This window comes from Rutidosis leptorrhynchoides, unplaced genomic scaffold, assembly GCF_046630445.1.
Source record: "Rutidosis leptorrhynchoides isolate AG116_Rl617_1_P2 unplaced genomic scaffold, CSIRO_AGI_Rlap_v1 contig55, whole genome shotgun sequence".
Taxonomy (NCBI): domain Eukaryota; kingdom Viridiplantae; phylum Streptophyta; class Magnoliopsida; order Asterales; family Asteraceae; genus Rutidosis; species Rutidosis leptorrhynchoides.
In genome coordinates this window covers 94,772-112,649 of record NW_027266774.1, presented here as the reverse complement: position 1 = coordinate 112,649, position 17,878 = coordinate 94,772, and the positions used below count along the sequence as shown (strand labels likewise).

General features: G+C 35.0%; 2 protein-coding genes across 2 annotated transcripts; both read left to right on the top strand.

Annotated features, from left to right (window-relative positions):
• The first annotated feature begins 4,246 nt into the window (after positions 1-4,246).
• LOC139884419 (uncharacterized) lies at positions 4,247-10,616 on the top strand. Its single transcript, XM_071868455.1, has 20 exons — positions 4,247-4,523; positions 4,581-4,684; positions 4,789-4,845; positions 4,928-4,987; positions 5,123-5,227; positions 5,505-5,615; positions 5,752-5,793; positions 5,943-6,035; positions 6,115-6,302; positions 6,656-6,933; positions 7,024-7,142; positions 7,279-7,321; positions 7,406-7,497; positions 8,111-8,159; positions 8,616-8,686; positions 8,819-8,938; positions 9,620-9,720; positions 10,108-10,153; positions 10,284-10,314; positions 10,573-10,616. Exons 1-20 carry the CDS (start codon positions 4,247-4,249, stop codon positions 10,614-10,616), a joined length of 2,031 nt encoding a protein of 676 aa, XP_071724556.1.
• A 592-nt stretch (positions 10,617-11,208) lies between these two features.
• Positions 11,209-14,353, top strand: LOC139884418 (replication factor C subunit 3-like). The gene is made up of 11 exons (XM_071868453.1): positions 11,209-12,078; positions 12,162-12,275; positions 12,469-12,522; positions 12,620-12,791; positions 12,891-13,075; positions 13,177-13,313; positions 13,424-13,519; positions 13,612-13,681; positions 13,772-13,849; positions 13,949-14,051; positions 14,280-14,353. The coding sequence occupies exons 1-11, from the start codon at positions 11,209-11,211 to the stop codon at positions 14,351-14,353; spliced, it is 1,953 nt and encodes a 650-aa protein (XP_071724554.1).
• Positions 14,354-17,878: the final 3,525 nt, after the last annotated feature.

The following is a 17,878-nucleotide window of genomic DNA, read 5'->3' as shown; positions in this document are numbered from 1 at the left end:
TAGAAGCAGAAAGAGAACGAGAGCTTCAGGAGTATTCTGACAATGGAGTTTGAAGTTAAAGAGTGACGAGTGTGAAAAATAGAAAACCCTCGATCGCTCGCTCCTTGTTTTTGATTTATTTACTTTTCGTTCTCGAGGATGACACTTTTGTCCCTAAAGTTTAAGGCTTTTTCTACCATAGCCCCTCTAACTTCAAATCGTTACATCTAAGATCTAACTATCTAATATTTTGAATTGGGCCTCAATATAAATATACACAGAGGCAGTGAAATGGGCCTACAATATCATAATAACAATGTTATGGGCTTTGGCCTTTTAAGAAATTTGGCATCTTTATTATAGATGACATCATCTGTCGACATATAATGTCATTGTAATGTAGCTAGATAAAATAAAATGCGCTGGCGACATGAGATCATCATCGATCAAATGTAGAGCCGTTTAAATACAAGAGTTCTCCGTCTCAAAATAAATACAAATTTTTTAATATAATTAATAGTATATGACGACATTCTCTGTTTGTTTAAATTTAAACATCAATAAAATAAATTTGTGAGTTTAGTTTGTGTATCGTCATTTTTAACATACAGAAACCAAGTTAGTAGTAGTTGATTTTACTTTCCCATTCTTTTGTTTCTCTGTATTTTCCTTTCGAGTAACTCCAATGGAATTTTTCCAGCGATTGTGGCTAAGTTTCACGCTTCCGCAATACAACATAGGCGCAATGTACGTATTATTGTCAATATTATTATTATTATACACCTTATCCGTTTTTATATATTCAATGAATTTAATTTTCTTATTTCAAGAAAAAAAATGTTTGTAGTTGGACATCATATGTTTTTTTATTTATCCATTCTTCAATGAATTATATATGGCATTTGTGTACTGTTATTGTGTTATTCTTATTTTCTTTAATAAAAAATAAAAAATTATTTCCGCAGCCGGGCTTCGATTAGCCAGTGCTACTGCGGAGCTCTGTGTACAATTGTATTTACTAGTTATTGTAATATTGTTAAATTAATAGCTTGATTTAATTACCTCAAAATATTTAAAAACTGTTAGCTTTTAGTAAAAAGAAATTAATTGAATTACCTCGGAAAAAAAAATTATTTTGTAGAACCAGTTATTCGCATAGGCATTTTTTATACGGAAAAAAATTTAGGTATAAAATACCTACCTTAACTATGTCATTGCTGATTTTATATGCATTCTTATGTTTTTCAACATTTTAAGAACGATCTCGTTTCAAACCATTATAACGAAATCGCGAGAAGTTCAATAAAAACATGAAGCTGCTTAAAAGGGAATTTGGGGAAAGGTGAATGGAGCTGGAACAAGTTGAGAAACTAATTTCTTCGCTACTAGATGTCTCTACTTGCTTGCGTTCTTTACCAATGACTATGAGCACACTTAAGATCACTAATGATAATATTGTAGATGTTTCAATTCAATTTTAACTGTACTTGATTTGCTTTGTTCATTTATATTATTTGAGGAGGAATAAAAAATATACAAATTGCATATTATAAAATCTTATTAACCAATCAAACCGTGGAAATAAGTGAATGAATAGCATCTCTAAATTTGAACATTTACAATTTTTTTATAGATACAATTCTCACTAGTCATGCCCTAAAGAAATTAGCATGTACATGTAAAACTCAAGTTTTTACCTTATAGGACTAATTACATTTTATTTTTATTTTTGATGAAAATAAAGAAATAAATTTTGACTTGTTCTTTTACGAAAATTTATCAGCACCTCAGTATGAGTAAATCAAACTGAAGAGAAGTCAGTCAGAATCTGCCTAAAAAATGCAAGGTCCACCCATTCACACACATTCTTTAATTACATGTGCATGCATATGTAGCACTTGTTTACTCTTGACAGCTAGATTTCTTCAGTTCCCTACTGCTTACTTTTAAGAAATAAAATAAATAAATACTGATGTTTAATCTCCCAAAAACACTTGTGAAGAGGGCGATGTCATTAGTCAAATAAAAGTTGCTTTTCAAATACAATTGTTGGTTTATTTTATTTAAATATGCATTAATGTGGTCGAAATTATTTAAGTCAACTATCATTGATCTATTAGACGAAAATTTTAGGATTTTGACATAAAAACCGTACGTGATGGGAGAGCATTGTCCAAAAATAGTATACCGTTTATGATTGTGTTAGTACATCTATTGTGAAAATTCAAAAGATATTCCTATTGTTTGCCATACCTTATATAAGCAAGTAAAATAGAGGTCAAGTACAACGAAGTAGATTTTCAAATCGTGATACTAAACGGGCAAGTTGGTTAAGAATAAGCATAGACATGATCATGGACAATATTAGAGCTAAAATATTTACCAAGTTAAAAATTCACTGTTAACTAGAAAACATGAAAGAAAAGAAAAAGTGTGATGATACAATGATGAATATTAATGATGACCGATGATAATCTCGAAAACTTGGCAATGAATGTCTTCATACGCACGCACAAGACATTACACACTAGAACTTATCATAATTTCATATCCCAATTCTTTTATGCATTTCATTCATTTCAAAAAGTCGCCTAATAAAAATGATTATTTTTCTAAAAATGATTTCGTTGATTCTTAATACTTGAGTTTGAATGTCTTTTTTTTTTTAAAGAGAAATAGTATATATTCGTCCTTCACGTTTTACTTGGAATACCTTTACAGTCCCTCACGTTTTTTCGTTGGTCTAACAAATCCTCACGTTTTCTGTTAGCGATTAAAAATATCCTTTCGTCGTTAACTTTGCACATGTGGCACCTAGAAAGCTAATAGACCAATATATTTGTGACACGTCATAAAAATCCATATTTTTTTTGCAAAAAATTGTGACTTGTCACTGACACGTGTCGCAATTATATGTGTCCGTTAGCGGACTAGGCATGAATTGTCGCCACATAGATGCCACGTAGGTGAAATTAACGACGGAGGGATATTTTTGGCCGCTAGTGGAAAACGTGATGATTGTTAGGCTAACGGAAAAACTTCAGGGACTGAAAAAGTATTACAAATAAAACGTGAAGGACGAATATATACGGTTTTTTTTTTTTCTAAAATTAAAATGAGCTTTCATTAATTCAAGTCGTTTAAAGCAACGGTAAAGTGGAGAGATGGAAGTCCGCATTCAATGTCTAATTAAACTAAAGAAATTAATTATATAAGAAAAAAGAAAAGAGATGATACGTTGAGACATGAAATAGTATTTGTTTTCATGATACTTGGGACAGCGGCTCCATTACCGTTTCCATTATGGAGACGTTTCGGAAGCGGGTTTACGGCGACAATGAATGATAAAGTGTAAAAAAATTTGATTGAAAATGAAAAAATGTCTCTAAATACGTTTTTTGAATCATGATAAAAAAAACTGTTTAAAAGCATTCCCAACGTAATTTTTTTTTTTTTAATTATAGATTTATAAGTTTTAAGTTCTCTAAATTTTTCAAATTATATGATAATTTAATTTATTTTTAAAGTTATTTAATATTTTTTAAAATTATTATATTTTAAATAAATTTAATACTAACCATCTCTATATCATTAAATTTTAGAATTTGCAATTGACTATCCGTTTTCGTATCTGTCTCCATAACATAAAATTTTGTTTCCATCGATTGACACATTTTTTTTAGTCTTCTCGGTATTTTTATAACCGATAGCCGTGAGACTAACTTATTTCGAATTACACTGCAGGTCTTTAAATTATGACAAAAATCACGAATGAGTCCTGAAACTAACTTAACGCCTTCCAAACATAATAAGTTTATCACATAAGTCCGTACAGGTCCAGCTCGTTAGTTGCTGCTCACGTGAAAATAACAAACCCGTTAACTAACTAACCGCCATGTTAACTCTTCAAATGGACCCATTGTGATTGTTTCATAGTTTAGGGACCCTTAATCCAATTATCCATTTGCTAAAGCACACACTGACAGAAAAAATTTCAGGGACCTCTTTTGCTGCACATTTCCCTGCATCTTCTACACTCGCACTCTCTCCCTACCTCGCTCATCGGTAATTTATTTTAACTCTGAACTTTACTGCGACAACGATTCATAATAGTTCATAGTGTCATTTAGGGTTTCAAATTGATAGAGACATTCAGAAATTCATTGGAATTCAATTGTCCAATCATTCATGTTGAAGCATCAGAGCTTGTAATTTGTAGTGTGATAGAAAGCAGTGCTACTTGTGTGCGTGATTCAATTTGTAAGCTATGGAGAATGGTTTGCATGAAGACGGAGATCATGAGGAAAAGAAGAGATTAACTGATAAGCTATCTGGATTGGCGTTGAATTTTGATGGCCTTCCTGTGAAAAACAACAACGTCGAGGACATCAATAGTGAGAATAACAGCTTATTCCAGGTGATGAAAGCTGTGGAAGCTGCGGAGGCTACCATCAAACAGCAGGTCGATGAGAACAATCGATTACGAAATGAATTACAGCGGAAGATGCACGAGCTCGAAAGATATGTAAGACTTACAAAGCTTCGTAACTGTTTACTTTGAACGAATGTATTATCCATAATATTGTAATTTTTGTGTACAGAAATCAGAAGAATCTGGTGGTTCCGATGGCGGTCAAAACCCAATATTTCGAAATCTGTGGCTCAAATCGAGAGCAATGATAATTCTAGCAGCTTGTGGAAGCAGGTATGCTCTAATGATGATATTTTTTTTTTTTTTTTTGGGTTTGCTCTTCAATGTGTAAGTTGCTAATGCTCCGTAATTTTAATGGACCTTGTATGACATTGCAGGAACACGAAGAAGAGATTATGCAGCTACGTAAACATCTTGCTGAATATTCTATCAAGGTATGGTATGTCTGGCATTTTAAAGGAAATGGTAAATATGCTTCTATTTGAAGAAAATGTAACGATTTATTTATTATTATAGGAAGGACAAATACGGAATGAAAAGTATCTTCTAGAAAAACGCATCGCGTATATGCGCCTGGTGTGCTCAGTTCTCGTTCCTTTATAACGCCTTTTATATGGTTTTTTTATTTTTAATCTTTATCATTTTCTCTTACACTTGAGGATCATTATTGAATGTTATGTTGGATCTTCTTATTCGTCTTTGGGACATTAGGCCTTTGATCAACAACAACAAGAGCTTGTAGATGCTGCTTCTAAAGCTCTCTCTTATAGACAGGACATAATTGAAGAAAATATACGTCTCACCTATCAGTTACAGGTAGGTTTAGGAAGTTTTTGCTTATTTACATTTTCAAAATCATTTATGCTGACTTGATCTTGCACATTCTGTTATCTGTTTTTGGAAGCATTTTACTGACTGTAGGCTTCTAAACAATTATATATCTATGTATACAGATATAGTAGATTAATACACAAGCTGTACAGAGGGCTGTTGGTTCATTACTAGTTTTTCCTTTTATATGAATCTGCTTTCGATGATTTTCCCTTTACTTATCAGTGGATTGATGATAATGTTTAATGTTGTATTCTTTCAGGCTGCACAGCAAGAACGATCAACATTCGTCTCATCTTTATTGCCCCTGCTTTCAGATTATTCTTTGCAGCCACAGGGCACTGATGCCCAGTCGATTGTTAGCAACGTCAAGGTTAGTCTCGAATTTTAATTTTATGCTTTTGAAATTGTGTGAACAATTTCTGTATAAAACTTGTTTTGTTGGTTCTTGATGCTTATGTTTTCTTAAATACCATTCAATCCTCATTAATAGGGACATTCATTTGCAGGTTCTTTTCAAGCATCTGCAAGAAAAGCTTATAGTAACTGAGGTATGTTACGTTGACGGGATTTTTCATTGTAATTTGCTACATTTTTCTTTTTAATCTTGGTTTCATATGCATGAAGTTAATTTGAGCATTCTTTTCCAATATCTTGAGGCTGTACTTTGAATTTATTTTGTTCTTTTTATGGGCCTCAGTCAAAGCTAAAGGAGTTGCAGTATCAATTGGCACCTTGGCGCACAGATGACCCACAGTCAGCATCTCATTCCATTGGTGCAGATTTGACTTCAGTATGCTCATATGGCTTTTTAGACCTTGTCTCCTTGTCTGCCTAAATGATGTGCTTAACTTCTTTTGTTTTATTGTCAGAATAAACATGGGCTTGAATTGGTGGCTCAGCCAATGTATTCTCAAGGAAAGATACCAACTACTTCTTCACATGTACAGACGGCCACTGATTGGGATCATTTGGGTCATCCTCAGGGTGATTCGGGTGGTGTTATCACAAGGAATCTAGAATTTGATGACTTGGGGAGGTTTTCACCTCTTTCGAGCAGGTGAGACTGGTAAAATGGAGACTGCTCTGTATGTACAAATTACACAGCTTTGCATTTGTTGGTGGGTCCTGATTTCATTGAACTTCTATGTCAGTTGTTTTCATATGAATGGATGACTGTAAAAATGTGCACGCTAATGTTGGGCTTTTTAGAATACTAATCATGTTGATTTTTTCAGTTATTGAAATTTTCTGTTTTGATAGAAGAAAATGTTGAGTGGATTCTTATCTAGAAAAATTCTCTAATGCATAGTAATATTTAATTGTAAGGCATTGCTTTCAATCAACATGAGATTGCCAAGGTCTAGAAGTCGCTCCATGTGATGTCCTAATCAAACACGTTAGTTTTGTCAGGAATGAAGCGGCTCATGATATGCCTGCGCAGCTTGCAGTTACTAGAGCAGATGTAAATATAGCAAAGAATGGTGATGAAGGCGTGAACAAGCAGGTCACATTTCGCGATCCTGTTAGCAATGGTGACATAGATGAGTCTGACACAGAGGGACATCAAAATGAGAGGGAGCCTTCAAATTGGCCAGGGAACTCTCCTTATACAACAACACTTGATGATCCCTCATATTCTCCTTTCCTGCCACCAGTTCTTGAAGAACCTTCTTCTTCTTTTTCTGAAGGTAAAAAAGTTATCTTCCTAGTTACTTATTTATTTCATCTATGATCAATTTTGGGTAATCTGAAGTTTTTTCATGGCTTGTAACATGCAGCTGCTGATGATGCATTACCTGCAATAGAAGGCCTCCAAATTTCAGGTGAAGCCTATCCTGGAAAAGAACTACAAGCATCTGGATACTCTATCAATGGTACAACCAGTTGTAATTTTGAGGTATAGTTCATGATTCTGACCATAATTTCCACATATTTACTGTTGTCCAAGTTTGTTGCATTGCGTCTGGGATCTTTTCATCTGATGTCGAGGCAGAACTCTGATATGACATCGTTTCCGTTTTTGGGATTGACAGTGGGTGCGGCATTTGGAAGATGGATCTGTCAATTACATAGAAGGTATCTTCATCTCATTGCTCGGTTTGAAACTTTCCCTTTTCTCTCTCAATGGTCTTGCCTTATATTAGGAGTTCCTGATGACAGGCGCAAAGCAACCAAATTATCTTGTTAATGCGGACGATGTAGATTCCTATCTTGCTATAGAAGTCCAGCCTCTTGATGATAGAAAACGCAAGGTATAAATCCTTTGTTTTGGGCAAGTATATGTACTCTGCAGGTTTGGCATGGTGTGTTTTGTTGATGTTCCATGTGTCCTAACTTGTGAACTCAATCTCACATAGAGACTCAAACATTAAATTAAGCCTATTATTTGGCAAAGTTAGCAGTAGTGAGTCATGGCTGCAGCCTCCAAAGGTGTTTAGAAGGTGCGTGCAAAAGACTGGTTCAAATGCCAAGCCTCGGTTATACTTGGGATGCCATGATTTTCAAGCAATGAATATAATGATTCTACATGAACACCTAAACGGTTCATAACCCATGGATGAGCTTGGCTCAATCCTCTTTTTGTTTGGTTTGACGTGCCAAAATTAGGCTTAGCAGCATTTGTTTAGGATAAGAAATGATTTTGAGAAGCTAAGCTACCAATATGCTCATAGAGAGCTTGGTTTGTGTATAGCATTATTATTGCGCCACATAAGACAAGAGTTGTATCTTTTGTGCGATTAAGGGGATGTTACTATAAATCAAAATTATTCTTTTACTAATTGGTGTTGATTTTGTTGTTTCAATTGTTGTCACCTGTCATCTACACTTTTATTTATGAATAACATGATGTCTTTCTGCCACCAGGGAGAGCTTGTAAAGGTCTTCGCCAATGAGCACAGAAAGATCACTTGTGGTAAGTTCTATCTTCTCATCGCGCACCACACTTTTTGTGGATCAGATAAACGTGAACACTTTTTGTACCGATCACAAAAAATATAGGGAGTCAAATTATAGTAGGTTTAAGAACAGAATTTTAGAAGAGAACATACCCAACTATAAGCACGAAGGTGACGAGATCTTGCAGGTACTACACACGAGAGAGAATATTCTAGTTTAGAACTTTTTGAATTCTAAAACAAAGGTCACATCATCAGTTCGGCACCATTTTCATTATTCATGCACCTTCCAAAAGCAGTTTACACTTTACAGTCAGTATTCTTGCAAGCTTCTGATTCTGTGACCTGCTGGATACCAGGGATGATTGTCTGTGTTGTTTGTGGGTAGTGCCGTTGTTTGTCTTTTTATCAAACAGAAGTATGCAGTTGTTCTTTTCTTATGCATGTTTTGATGGTTCCTTTCTCGTTGACAGAACCTGGTATGCAGCTTTTCATAGAGAAGGCTCTTCATCAGGGTCATGCGTCATTCAAAGTTTCCTATTCGGTAAGGAAGTTTAGAACAACAGCACAAAAAAGGGTCTTCTACTCTACCCAATGTTATTTTAGAGCTTGCATTAGAAACTGTGCTACATATTTTTGACTTATTTTCTGTTCTTTTGTTGCATCTCCTGAACAGAGTAGATTTCTTGATATTTGGGAACAAGCTACCCTGGCCATTAAGAGAGATGCTTTCAGTGTCAAGTGTAGTGGATCCAGTGGCGTTGTAGTGACTGAAAAGTTTTCACCTTCCACTAGTGTATGGTTCCATTACAGCCCTAACTGTGAATAAGTTGTTGGTCTAACTACTTCTGCATATTTTCAGATTCCACAAAGTTATATTTGCATTCAGATGTCCCCTCCTCTTCTTCATCCCTCTTTCCATCTTTTTCTAAGTAGTGCGATTCTTGAGATCACTTTTTTGTTCATGTGGAGAATGGCTACATGTTTGTTTGCAGTGAAACACAGAAATAGTGGGTTGTCGAAATCATTTTGGGAACACATTACACATTTTTGTTGATTTAAGCTTAAGGGGATAAAACCTTTGTTCCTTACTTGCTTTGTGTTTGAGAAATTCACTACCGGTGGTACTCAATAGGTGTTACTTTTAGTTTGACATGTGGGCCCAGCAAACTGTCCAAGACACCTAGGCACCTTACATAATCATTTACTGGTGTTCTTACATCGTTTAGGAGAGATTAATCCATGTTCTATTGCAATTAATGTAAATATCTTTTCCATTGACTTCCAATCCACCGAGTCAACATACAAGTCATTGTGTCTAATATAATGCATATCACGGATCGTATGTATATGGAATTGATTTCTGAAATCCTTGATATATGATGTGCTCTTCTTTTCTGTGCTTTTGATATATATGAATGGTCTATGAAATTGTGTTTTTGACTTCGTATTTTTCTTCCGCTTCATTCAATTGCAGGTTGCCATTCCCTATGGACATGATATGGAATTTGTTGTTATTTGTTCCGACAACAGTGAGTATCTCCTACGAGCAGAAGGCAACCCAACAGATTTTAGCTGGTAAGTTCTAGGTAGAAACTCTTGTACTATAACTGCAATGGCAGACTTAGTTTTCAATTTTGATAAGTTCTGGTCTATGGTGTGTGAAAACTCAAATTTTGGACAAATGGTAGAAAGGTAGGGCATCTTATCAAATTATGCTCTTCCTTTCATTTCTTCCTTGTGGTTGTTTGTGTAGGCGGTATATCATCGTTTTGTTTTTAGTAGATCACTAAGCACTTGATGTTAAAGCATTTGAAACTATGGCAACTGTTTGATAATACTCCGTACTTGTCTAACTTTTGTTTATTAACTTTGTCGCTGATGGATTTTTCCCATGTTTGTATATTTTTCTTTGGATGTCCTGCACATTTGATGTTATTTTTATTTTATATTTTACTTTTGCAGTTCAAGGGATACAATCGTGCTCACCATGAGATTGTTTATCTTGAGGGTATATAGCTCATTCTCTTATAACCTTTGTTTTGTCATCTTTTACACGATCGTTAGTATTTATTATATATACTTTGTTTTCGTGTAAATGTGGTGCTTTAGCGATTAAAAGATTGTTTTCGTTTTTACAGGCTGGTGAGAAAAAGAAAGGAAAGAAGAGAGGTTTATTCTTCAAGTAGTGATGAGGAGTGGCTAAGCCAGTATAGAAGCAGTGAGGTCGTTTGATGACCTCACAGCTTTTTTAGATTCTGAAAATTAGTGTTGGCAATTTATTTCTAGTAGATCATTATAGGGGCGTGTCTATTAACGCGCTATTTTTATATGAATTTTTTTTGCTATTAACATGCCAATTTATAAACATCGACTCCCTTTGTTGAGTTTGATTCATGTTTTCCCATCTTCTTCTATGAGCTTCATAAGTTTTCCTGTTTAATGAAAAAACAACGCAAGCCAACATTAACTAATTAATTTTTATTGTTTTTTAAAAGAAAAAAAAAAAACAATTTTTCCATAACCAGATGTTAATTAATTGGTCTCTTAAAATAAAGAACCCATTTCATTGCTTGAAACAGAAGAAACCCAACTTCTCCTACATCTTCCTCTACTCTATCTTGCAGAGGTGGCGCCATCTGAATCATAGTTTTCATCTGTGCAGGTGAAAATAATCAATTAAAAGATAATATTGGACTGTTCTTATTAGCCGTGCACTCGCTATTAACTTGTGTTCTACAATACGACTATAGTATATAGTTGTAACACAATTTCTGAATTTTATATTGCAATGCAACTTTGACCACTATATATAGAGTTTTAGTTAATACTGACGATTGCTGTTTGACCCTTCACCGTTAATAACAATGCCTATCTCTCTCAAGAGTGTTGTGAATATCGACTTACTTTTTATAATGTAATAAGAATCCATCCACACATCCTTTTCATTTGTCAACTTCTTATGACATCATCAGAATTTCTCAATACATAAATTCCATTCTTCACCAGGTAATCTAACTTTTTTCCTCCTATTTTCTCGTAATTCCAAGTGTAGGCACAAATGCAATGGCGCCGAGTCCAGTGTCACCCGTCCCCCACCCTTCCTCCATTAACTCTCCATCCAAAGCTCGCTCGACAGGTTCAATTCGTTACCCTTCTTCTTCCCACTGGAAGCCATTAAACAAGCTAGGAAATGCTATTAATTTACCTGGAAGAAAGAGTAACGACTCCTCGGACTCCTTGACGAAGGAGTCTCTAGAAGCTCACGATAGAAGGCAGCAGCAGGCGGCAGCCGTTGTTGCTGCTGCTGCCTTCATTCATCATGACAGGAATTTCAGGAGCAGTCCTTACTACAAAGGACTCACCGATCAATCTTTAGCTATCAATAATCATGGCGGTAGGAATAATAATCTTCCGTCAAGTCCTGGACGCGAAACTTTGGCAAGTTCTAGTTCTTCAAGCTCTTTCTACTCTTTTATCTCTAAGATGCAAGTATTGAGCAGCTCTTGCTATTTCTTTAAGACGAATACTAATAACAATACAGCAAAAACTATCTCTACTACAACTGCTACTAATACTGCCGATCATGCCAAGTTGTCGACGAGAAGGAATGAGTCTGCCACATCATTATCATATCCATTATCGGCAGTAGAAGATAATTCTAGCGATAATAATGAATCTGTTACTTCGGCGAGTTTTGAGAGGAAGGAGATCAGAGATCTTAATGCTTTCTTGATTACTTGCAAAGAGAAGCCTTTGAGGGAGAGGATATATGAACAAGAGCGAGCACAACAACCGCCACTAAAAACCATCGAAACCATTACTAGTAAAGCGGATCCTGGTGAGAACGAGTTTGTATGGGCAAAAAGATATCGCCCTCAGGCCTTGGAAGAATTTATCTGCAACCATGACAAAGCTATTAAACTGGAAGAAAAGGTAAGTTTTCTGAATTTAAGGTGATTAAATTGTGTACGAGTGTAGTTAATTATATAATAGTCATATTTGTGTTTGATTGATAGCTGAGAAATGAAGAGTGTGGTCATTTCATTTTCGAAGGACCTCCAGGCGTGGGGAAGAGAACTATGATATTGGCCATGCTCCGAAAAGTTTATGGAGCTCAGGAAGTTAACCAGGTACTTTCAATTTGAATTGATTTCTAACATTCACAGACACCACAAACACTAGTTAGTAGTATATGAAAAACTCCTACAAATCACTTCTCATTCTATATATGACTTGGAAAACTGCCAAGTCATTAGGGAAATGATTTCTGTTATTAAGTCGGACAACATCTGATATGCTCGATTTGTTTTTGAATTCTGACAGACAAGGGATGCACGTAAGACGATTAACTTAAAGGTGATTCTTCTAGTCGTTCTTGTATTCAAGTTTTAAACCTCTATGGATAAACAAATTAAGAAAAAAAACAGTAATCACAATTGATAATTTCCATATTCGTGAACTTTTATATATACAGGGAGAATCCATAGGCTCTCTAAAAGTAGATGTAAGAGAATCTTCCCGCCACCTAGAGATTAACCTCAGTGATATCAAAGAATACGAGAAGAGTGTAATCGTGGAACTTATTCGTGGCAAAGACAGTAACGTAACCAACAATTCATCTCCCTGTAATCCTGAGAATAGCCGAGGTTTATATATATATCTATCTATCTCTTCAAACCGAAAAGTAAATTGAAAAGTCCGACATGATCAATTAATTCTCAATCTATTACTTTTACAATATGCAGCAATTATCTTAAATGAGGCAGACAAGTTGTCAAGCGAAGCATTGCTATATCTCAAGTGGCTGTTTGAACGATATGATAATAATGGATGCACTAAAGTCTTCTTTTGTTGCTCTGATGCATCAAAGCTTCAGCCAATCAGACCACTTTGTACTCTTGTTCAGCTTTCTCCGCCTTCCAAACAGGAGGTCTGAATTTTTTTTTTTTTAATGTTTTCGGAAAAGACGAGAATCTAATATTTTAACCAAATTTTGCTGATTGGAACAACATTTTGGCTACTTTTGCTCAGGTTGTTAAAGTTCTGGAATTTATTGCTGAAAAAGAAGGCATAGAGTTGCCTCACCGGTTTGCTGAAAGTATTACCGAAAATTCAAACAAAAATCTGCGTCAAGCAATCCGCTCATTTGAGGCTACTTGGAGAGCAAGGTACGTATATATAATAGATCAACATATCTCTTTTGATCTAGTTAAATTACTGTAACCATGAATCAGCCCACTTCTATTAAGGAATATTCATATTGGTTTCAATTATGCAGTTATCCTTTCAAGGAAGATGAAGAGATTTTAACAGGTTGGGAACATGACATTGCAAACATTGCTAAGAGCATTGTCCAAGAGCAAACCCCAAGACAGTAAGCTTAATTCAAATTTATATTCAAGTCATCCTTCTAATTCAAAACTAGATTTATTGTCTGATACTTTCCGTCATTTTGTTACATTTCAGGCTGTACGATATCCGAGTAAAGCTTCGACATCTGACCGAGCATGATATATCTGCTGATTACATTTTCAAGGTACGAGAATAAAGATCAGAATGCAATTTTGTTATTTATTTATATATTAACTTAACATATTTGAATCGGTATATATTCTGTGAAATGCAGTCTTTGGTCAAGGAACTGAAGAAATTTTTACCTGAGAACTTGAGACATCACGTCGATATGCTATATGAGGACTATAATGTATGATCATAAACTTGATCTGATTATATAATGTGCATTTAGTATCTATGTACGTAATGTATTCTATACTCATTAATGCTCTTAATTTGCGTCCTGCAGAGGGACGAAGGGGGAATGTTTGATCGCGAGAAGCCATTGGCGATTGGACGCAATCGATTAGAGCCACGGAGAACCAGTGCACAGCAGTTCTTGAGGATTGAAGGTAATGCCTCCATTTCCCACAATTTTTTATGTCTGTCTATTATTCATAAACTCTAAACTACAAGTTTTTTATTAGACAAGTATTAGTGAATTTTTTTTTTTTTATTTATTTATTTATTTTTTTTTTTCCTCTATCTGACCAAACACGGAAACGAAAATGCCAGATACAAACATAGAGTGAAATTGATGTACAGTTCTTATGATTTAATTAATTCCTTTTGTTTCGCAGAGTTCATAGCAAAATTCATGAGCTGGTGCAAGCTCTCAGTCCCGAATAACAAAACCATCGTCTCAGGATCATAATATGATGCATAAACTCTCGTTGAAGCATCGACATTACTATTATTATGCATAAGTTTGTAAACTTGTAACAGACAGCCGAAGATATTTTAAATGCATCATCATCATTTAGAAATGCAATAGAACTTTGACGTGCAAGTTTTATGACTTGCCTGACATGAAAATTCCAATTCTGTCTTTTACCCTCTCTAGGGATCTCAGTCGGAGTCTTTGTGAGAGGATAAAGATGTTATTTCATGCCGAAGTCATAAAATTTACATGTGTCAAAATTCTGTTTACATTTGCAAATGATAATGTATTGTTAAGTATGCATGAAATTGTAATATTTATGTGCCAAGGAACCTCAACCTCATGCCAGAAACATGAGATAGAGGAATCGAGGCAGCCAAAACTCACCGGCGTTCCTTTAATGTTGATAGTTTGAGTTGTGTTGTGTCTCTCATCTTTTGGTCAATGTGAATGGAACAAACACTCTTAGGAGAGCTACCCTTAAAAAGCCCGATGCTCTACAATAATTCGAAATGTACGAGGATTAGCGCAGTATTTGACTTACATAACAAAAACTATAATGTTTGTTTCATTTTATAGGAAAATTAAAGGACTCTCTATTTTTTTATTTTTCTTATATTCCCTAATACATAATCTACCCATAAATCCGAAATGCCGTCGGGCCACTGCCATGGTTGGCGGACTCTCTATTGTAGTCTTCTAATATGTGTTCAAGTTAAATCCTACACAATCGAGAAATCTAGTCTACCAAAGAAAAACATACAAGTCAAAATTCATGATCATAATTCAAACATAGAATACGACTATAACAAATTCCTGACCAGAAATTATTAAAAAAGAAAAAGAAAATCCTGACCAGACCATTACTCCGGTACTACTCAGGAAAAATGGGAAAACCTGGTATATTTTACAAATCAGAGATAGAATAAATCCTTTATTTTGCTCAATTAATTAATTAATAATCTAGATTCGATTAGGTATATACATCGATGAAGTCTTTAAGTTAAAAAGAATTTTGTTAAAAAATCGAATCGAATCAAATCAAATCCTTTGGAGGATGATTCTACAATTCTTATTTAGCTCAATGGACTCGTATGCTTTAATAAAATAAATCGATTAAGCCAAATAGAAAGATCTTCGGGCTAACACATTTAAACCGGAGATATGATTTTCAGAGCGATAACATTGGGCAGTTGATATAAATTTTGAAAATCATAATATACCTAAAGCTCCTTGACCAGTTGTCCCATCCCAAAATCAAAATCCACACAAGTCCGTTTTCTCTTATTATTTCCAATTTTCACACATTGCATATGTTGATGATATGTGAAGAAATATTACCCGACAACTTTTGCAGTATATGTGATGAACTTCAATCCACATTTGCTTTGCACCACACAACAATAAATAAACTTGAACAAAAACATTTTAGCGAGAGTGTACGTTACGAATGCATTACCAGTATTGCAAAATGTCAAGCAAAGGCATGTCAAAATGTGCAAAACACTTGCGGTTGCGGACATTTAGAGTTCAAAAACAAGAACATAAGCCTCAAAATCAGCAGGATTAGAGTACGTCAAAAGAAATTGCAGGAGATGAATCTGCCAAAAAACTGACACTCAATGTTCAATTGTGAGAATCATCATCATTGATCTCCACCGGAGATGAAGCTAAATTCTGCTGGAGCATACTTGTCGCCTTATTTCTAGACGTAGCCTCACTAGATTGAAGAACATCAGTTGAGAGTAGCTTTGTTTCTGCTTGACGGACTGTCATCATCATCGCTATCAAGGATCTCAACAACACCATTTTGATTAGAAAGCTTAACGTCTGTACCTGGCCGGCATGAGAAGCCAGAAATATTAAATAATTTCATCAGCATTGGTTCCAATATATAAAACTTAATTTGGTACGCCGGAATGCACTTGAAGTTTAGATTAGAGTGATCCAAGGGAATGAGATATAGTTCTTTCCAAGGTACTTAACATGACAAAAGATAACTCATGACAATCTAAGCTACCCAACATGACAATCTACTACTAACTACTACGGTATATGATAATTGAGTGAGTAACAAAATACCTGGAGTAGGCAAATTGTCTGGACTGGAGCTTGCGGCGGGTTGTCGTAGAATCCCTCCTAATTGAGCTAACTTTTGATTTTGGAGTTTAACTGTATCCTTGAGTTTCTGAATTTAAGTTTTAAACTCCTGAGCCTGTTTCTCAACCCTGTGTCTGTGTAACTTTTCAAAATCACACTCTACCCTCATAGAATAGTTTACATCCTTCAACACCACAAGCTCTTCCTCGGTCTTGTTTCTGAGAATCTTTTTAAAATTAAGCTCTATTTTCAAGGCCTTAATCTCACTTGTCGATTCTCCTTCCATGGAGATTAGCAGTTCGAGTGGTGCTGCTTCTGCTGTTGCTCAAACGCCTCGTCGATCTTGTGTTTGATGTCATCAAACGTTGAAGAAGCCAATAATACTAATCTGAACCAAAGAAAAATCAAAACTTTCCGACATATATTCCGCCACACAACTAACTTCAAATTAAAAAAGAAAAATCAAAATCAAAACGTTTCACATTTTAGGACAGATAACTTGAATGTTTTGCCACAATCATGCGTACATTAGTTTCAAAAAGATCAAAACTTACAAAACAAAAAAAATCTCAACTTTTCACGCTGAAAAGATGAAAACTTGAAGAGCATTTTATCACACAATACTCATTCATACGCATTTCAAGGAGCAAAAGATAGATACATTACTCGATCAGTGGTTGATAAAGAAGAACACAGTGAGATGAGAGTAGCAGGTTAGAATTTATGTTTTAAAACCCATAATATATTTGGCTTGCGAGACTGTAATTAAGTAAACGATAGTCTATTGGATCGCACAATAGATTGTCACGAATGGGCTAGGATTAATTTGGATAACCTAAAAATCGGATACAACACTATATATACTAGTGTTAGCCTAATTTTAGGTTGAGCCGTGTCAGACAGAAGAGTTCCCTTAGGTAATACATCCACCCAAAACTCTAGTTACGTAGACATAGACGTAGACGTAGAACTAGCATTCTGCTTCTCTTTCATGCAATTTTGTGTGAGTCAATAGAGAGGCGACGTTCGATTGTCGAGCGGAGTCTAATCATCATGAAATAGGAAGAAGATAATCTAAAGAGGACACTTTTAAGAAAAGCTATCAGGTTCGTGCAATTTTTCTTTGTATTATCGTGATTATGTCGAATCAAATGTTTCTGGATTTGTTTTATGAAATTATTATATATTTCTGCTGCTTATATGATCATGTTTGATGATTGAATCGCGTGTTAATTCCCTTCAATTGGTATTAGAGTAGTGTTTGATTCGCTTAGATTCGACATAGTTTTGCGTTTGTGTATATATGCGATATATATTGATTCTGTGTTGACCGAGAACATGATAATCGTTGTTTCACATGTTAGCTGAGATGGTTAGGATATATAATATGCTGTTTCTGTGTTGTTTGCTGTGTGATAA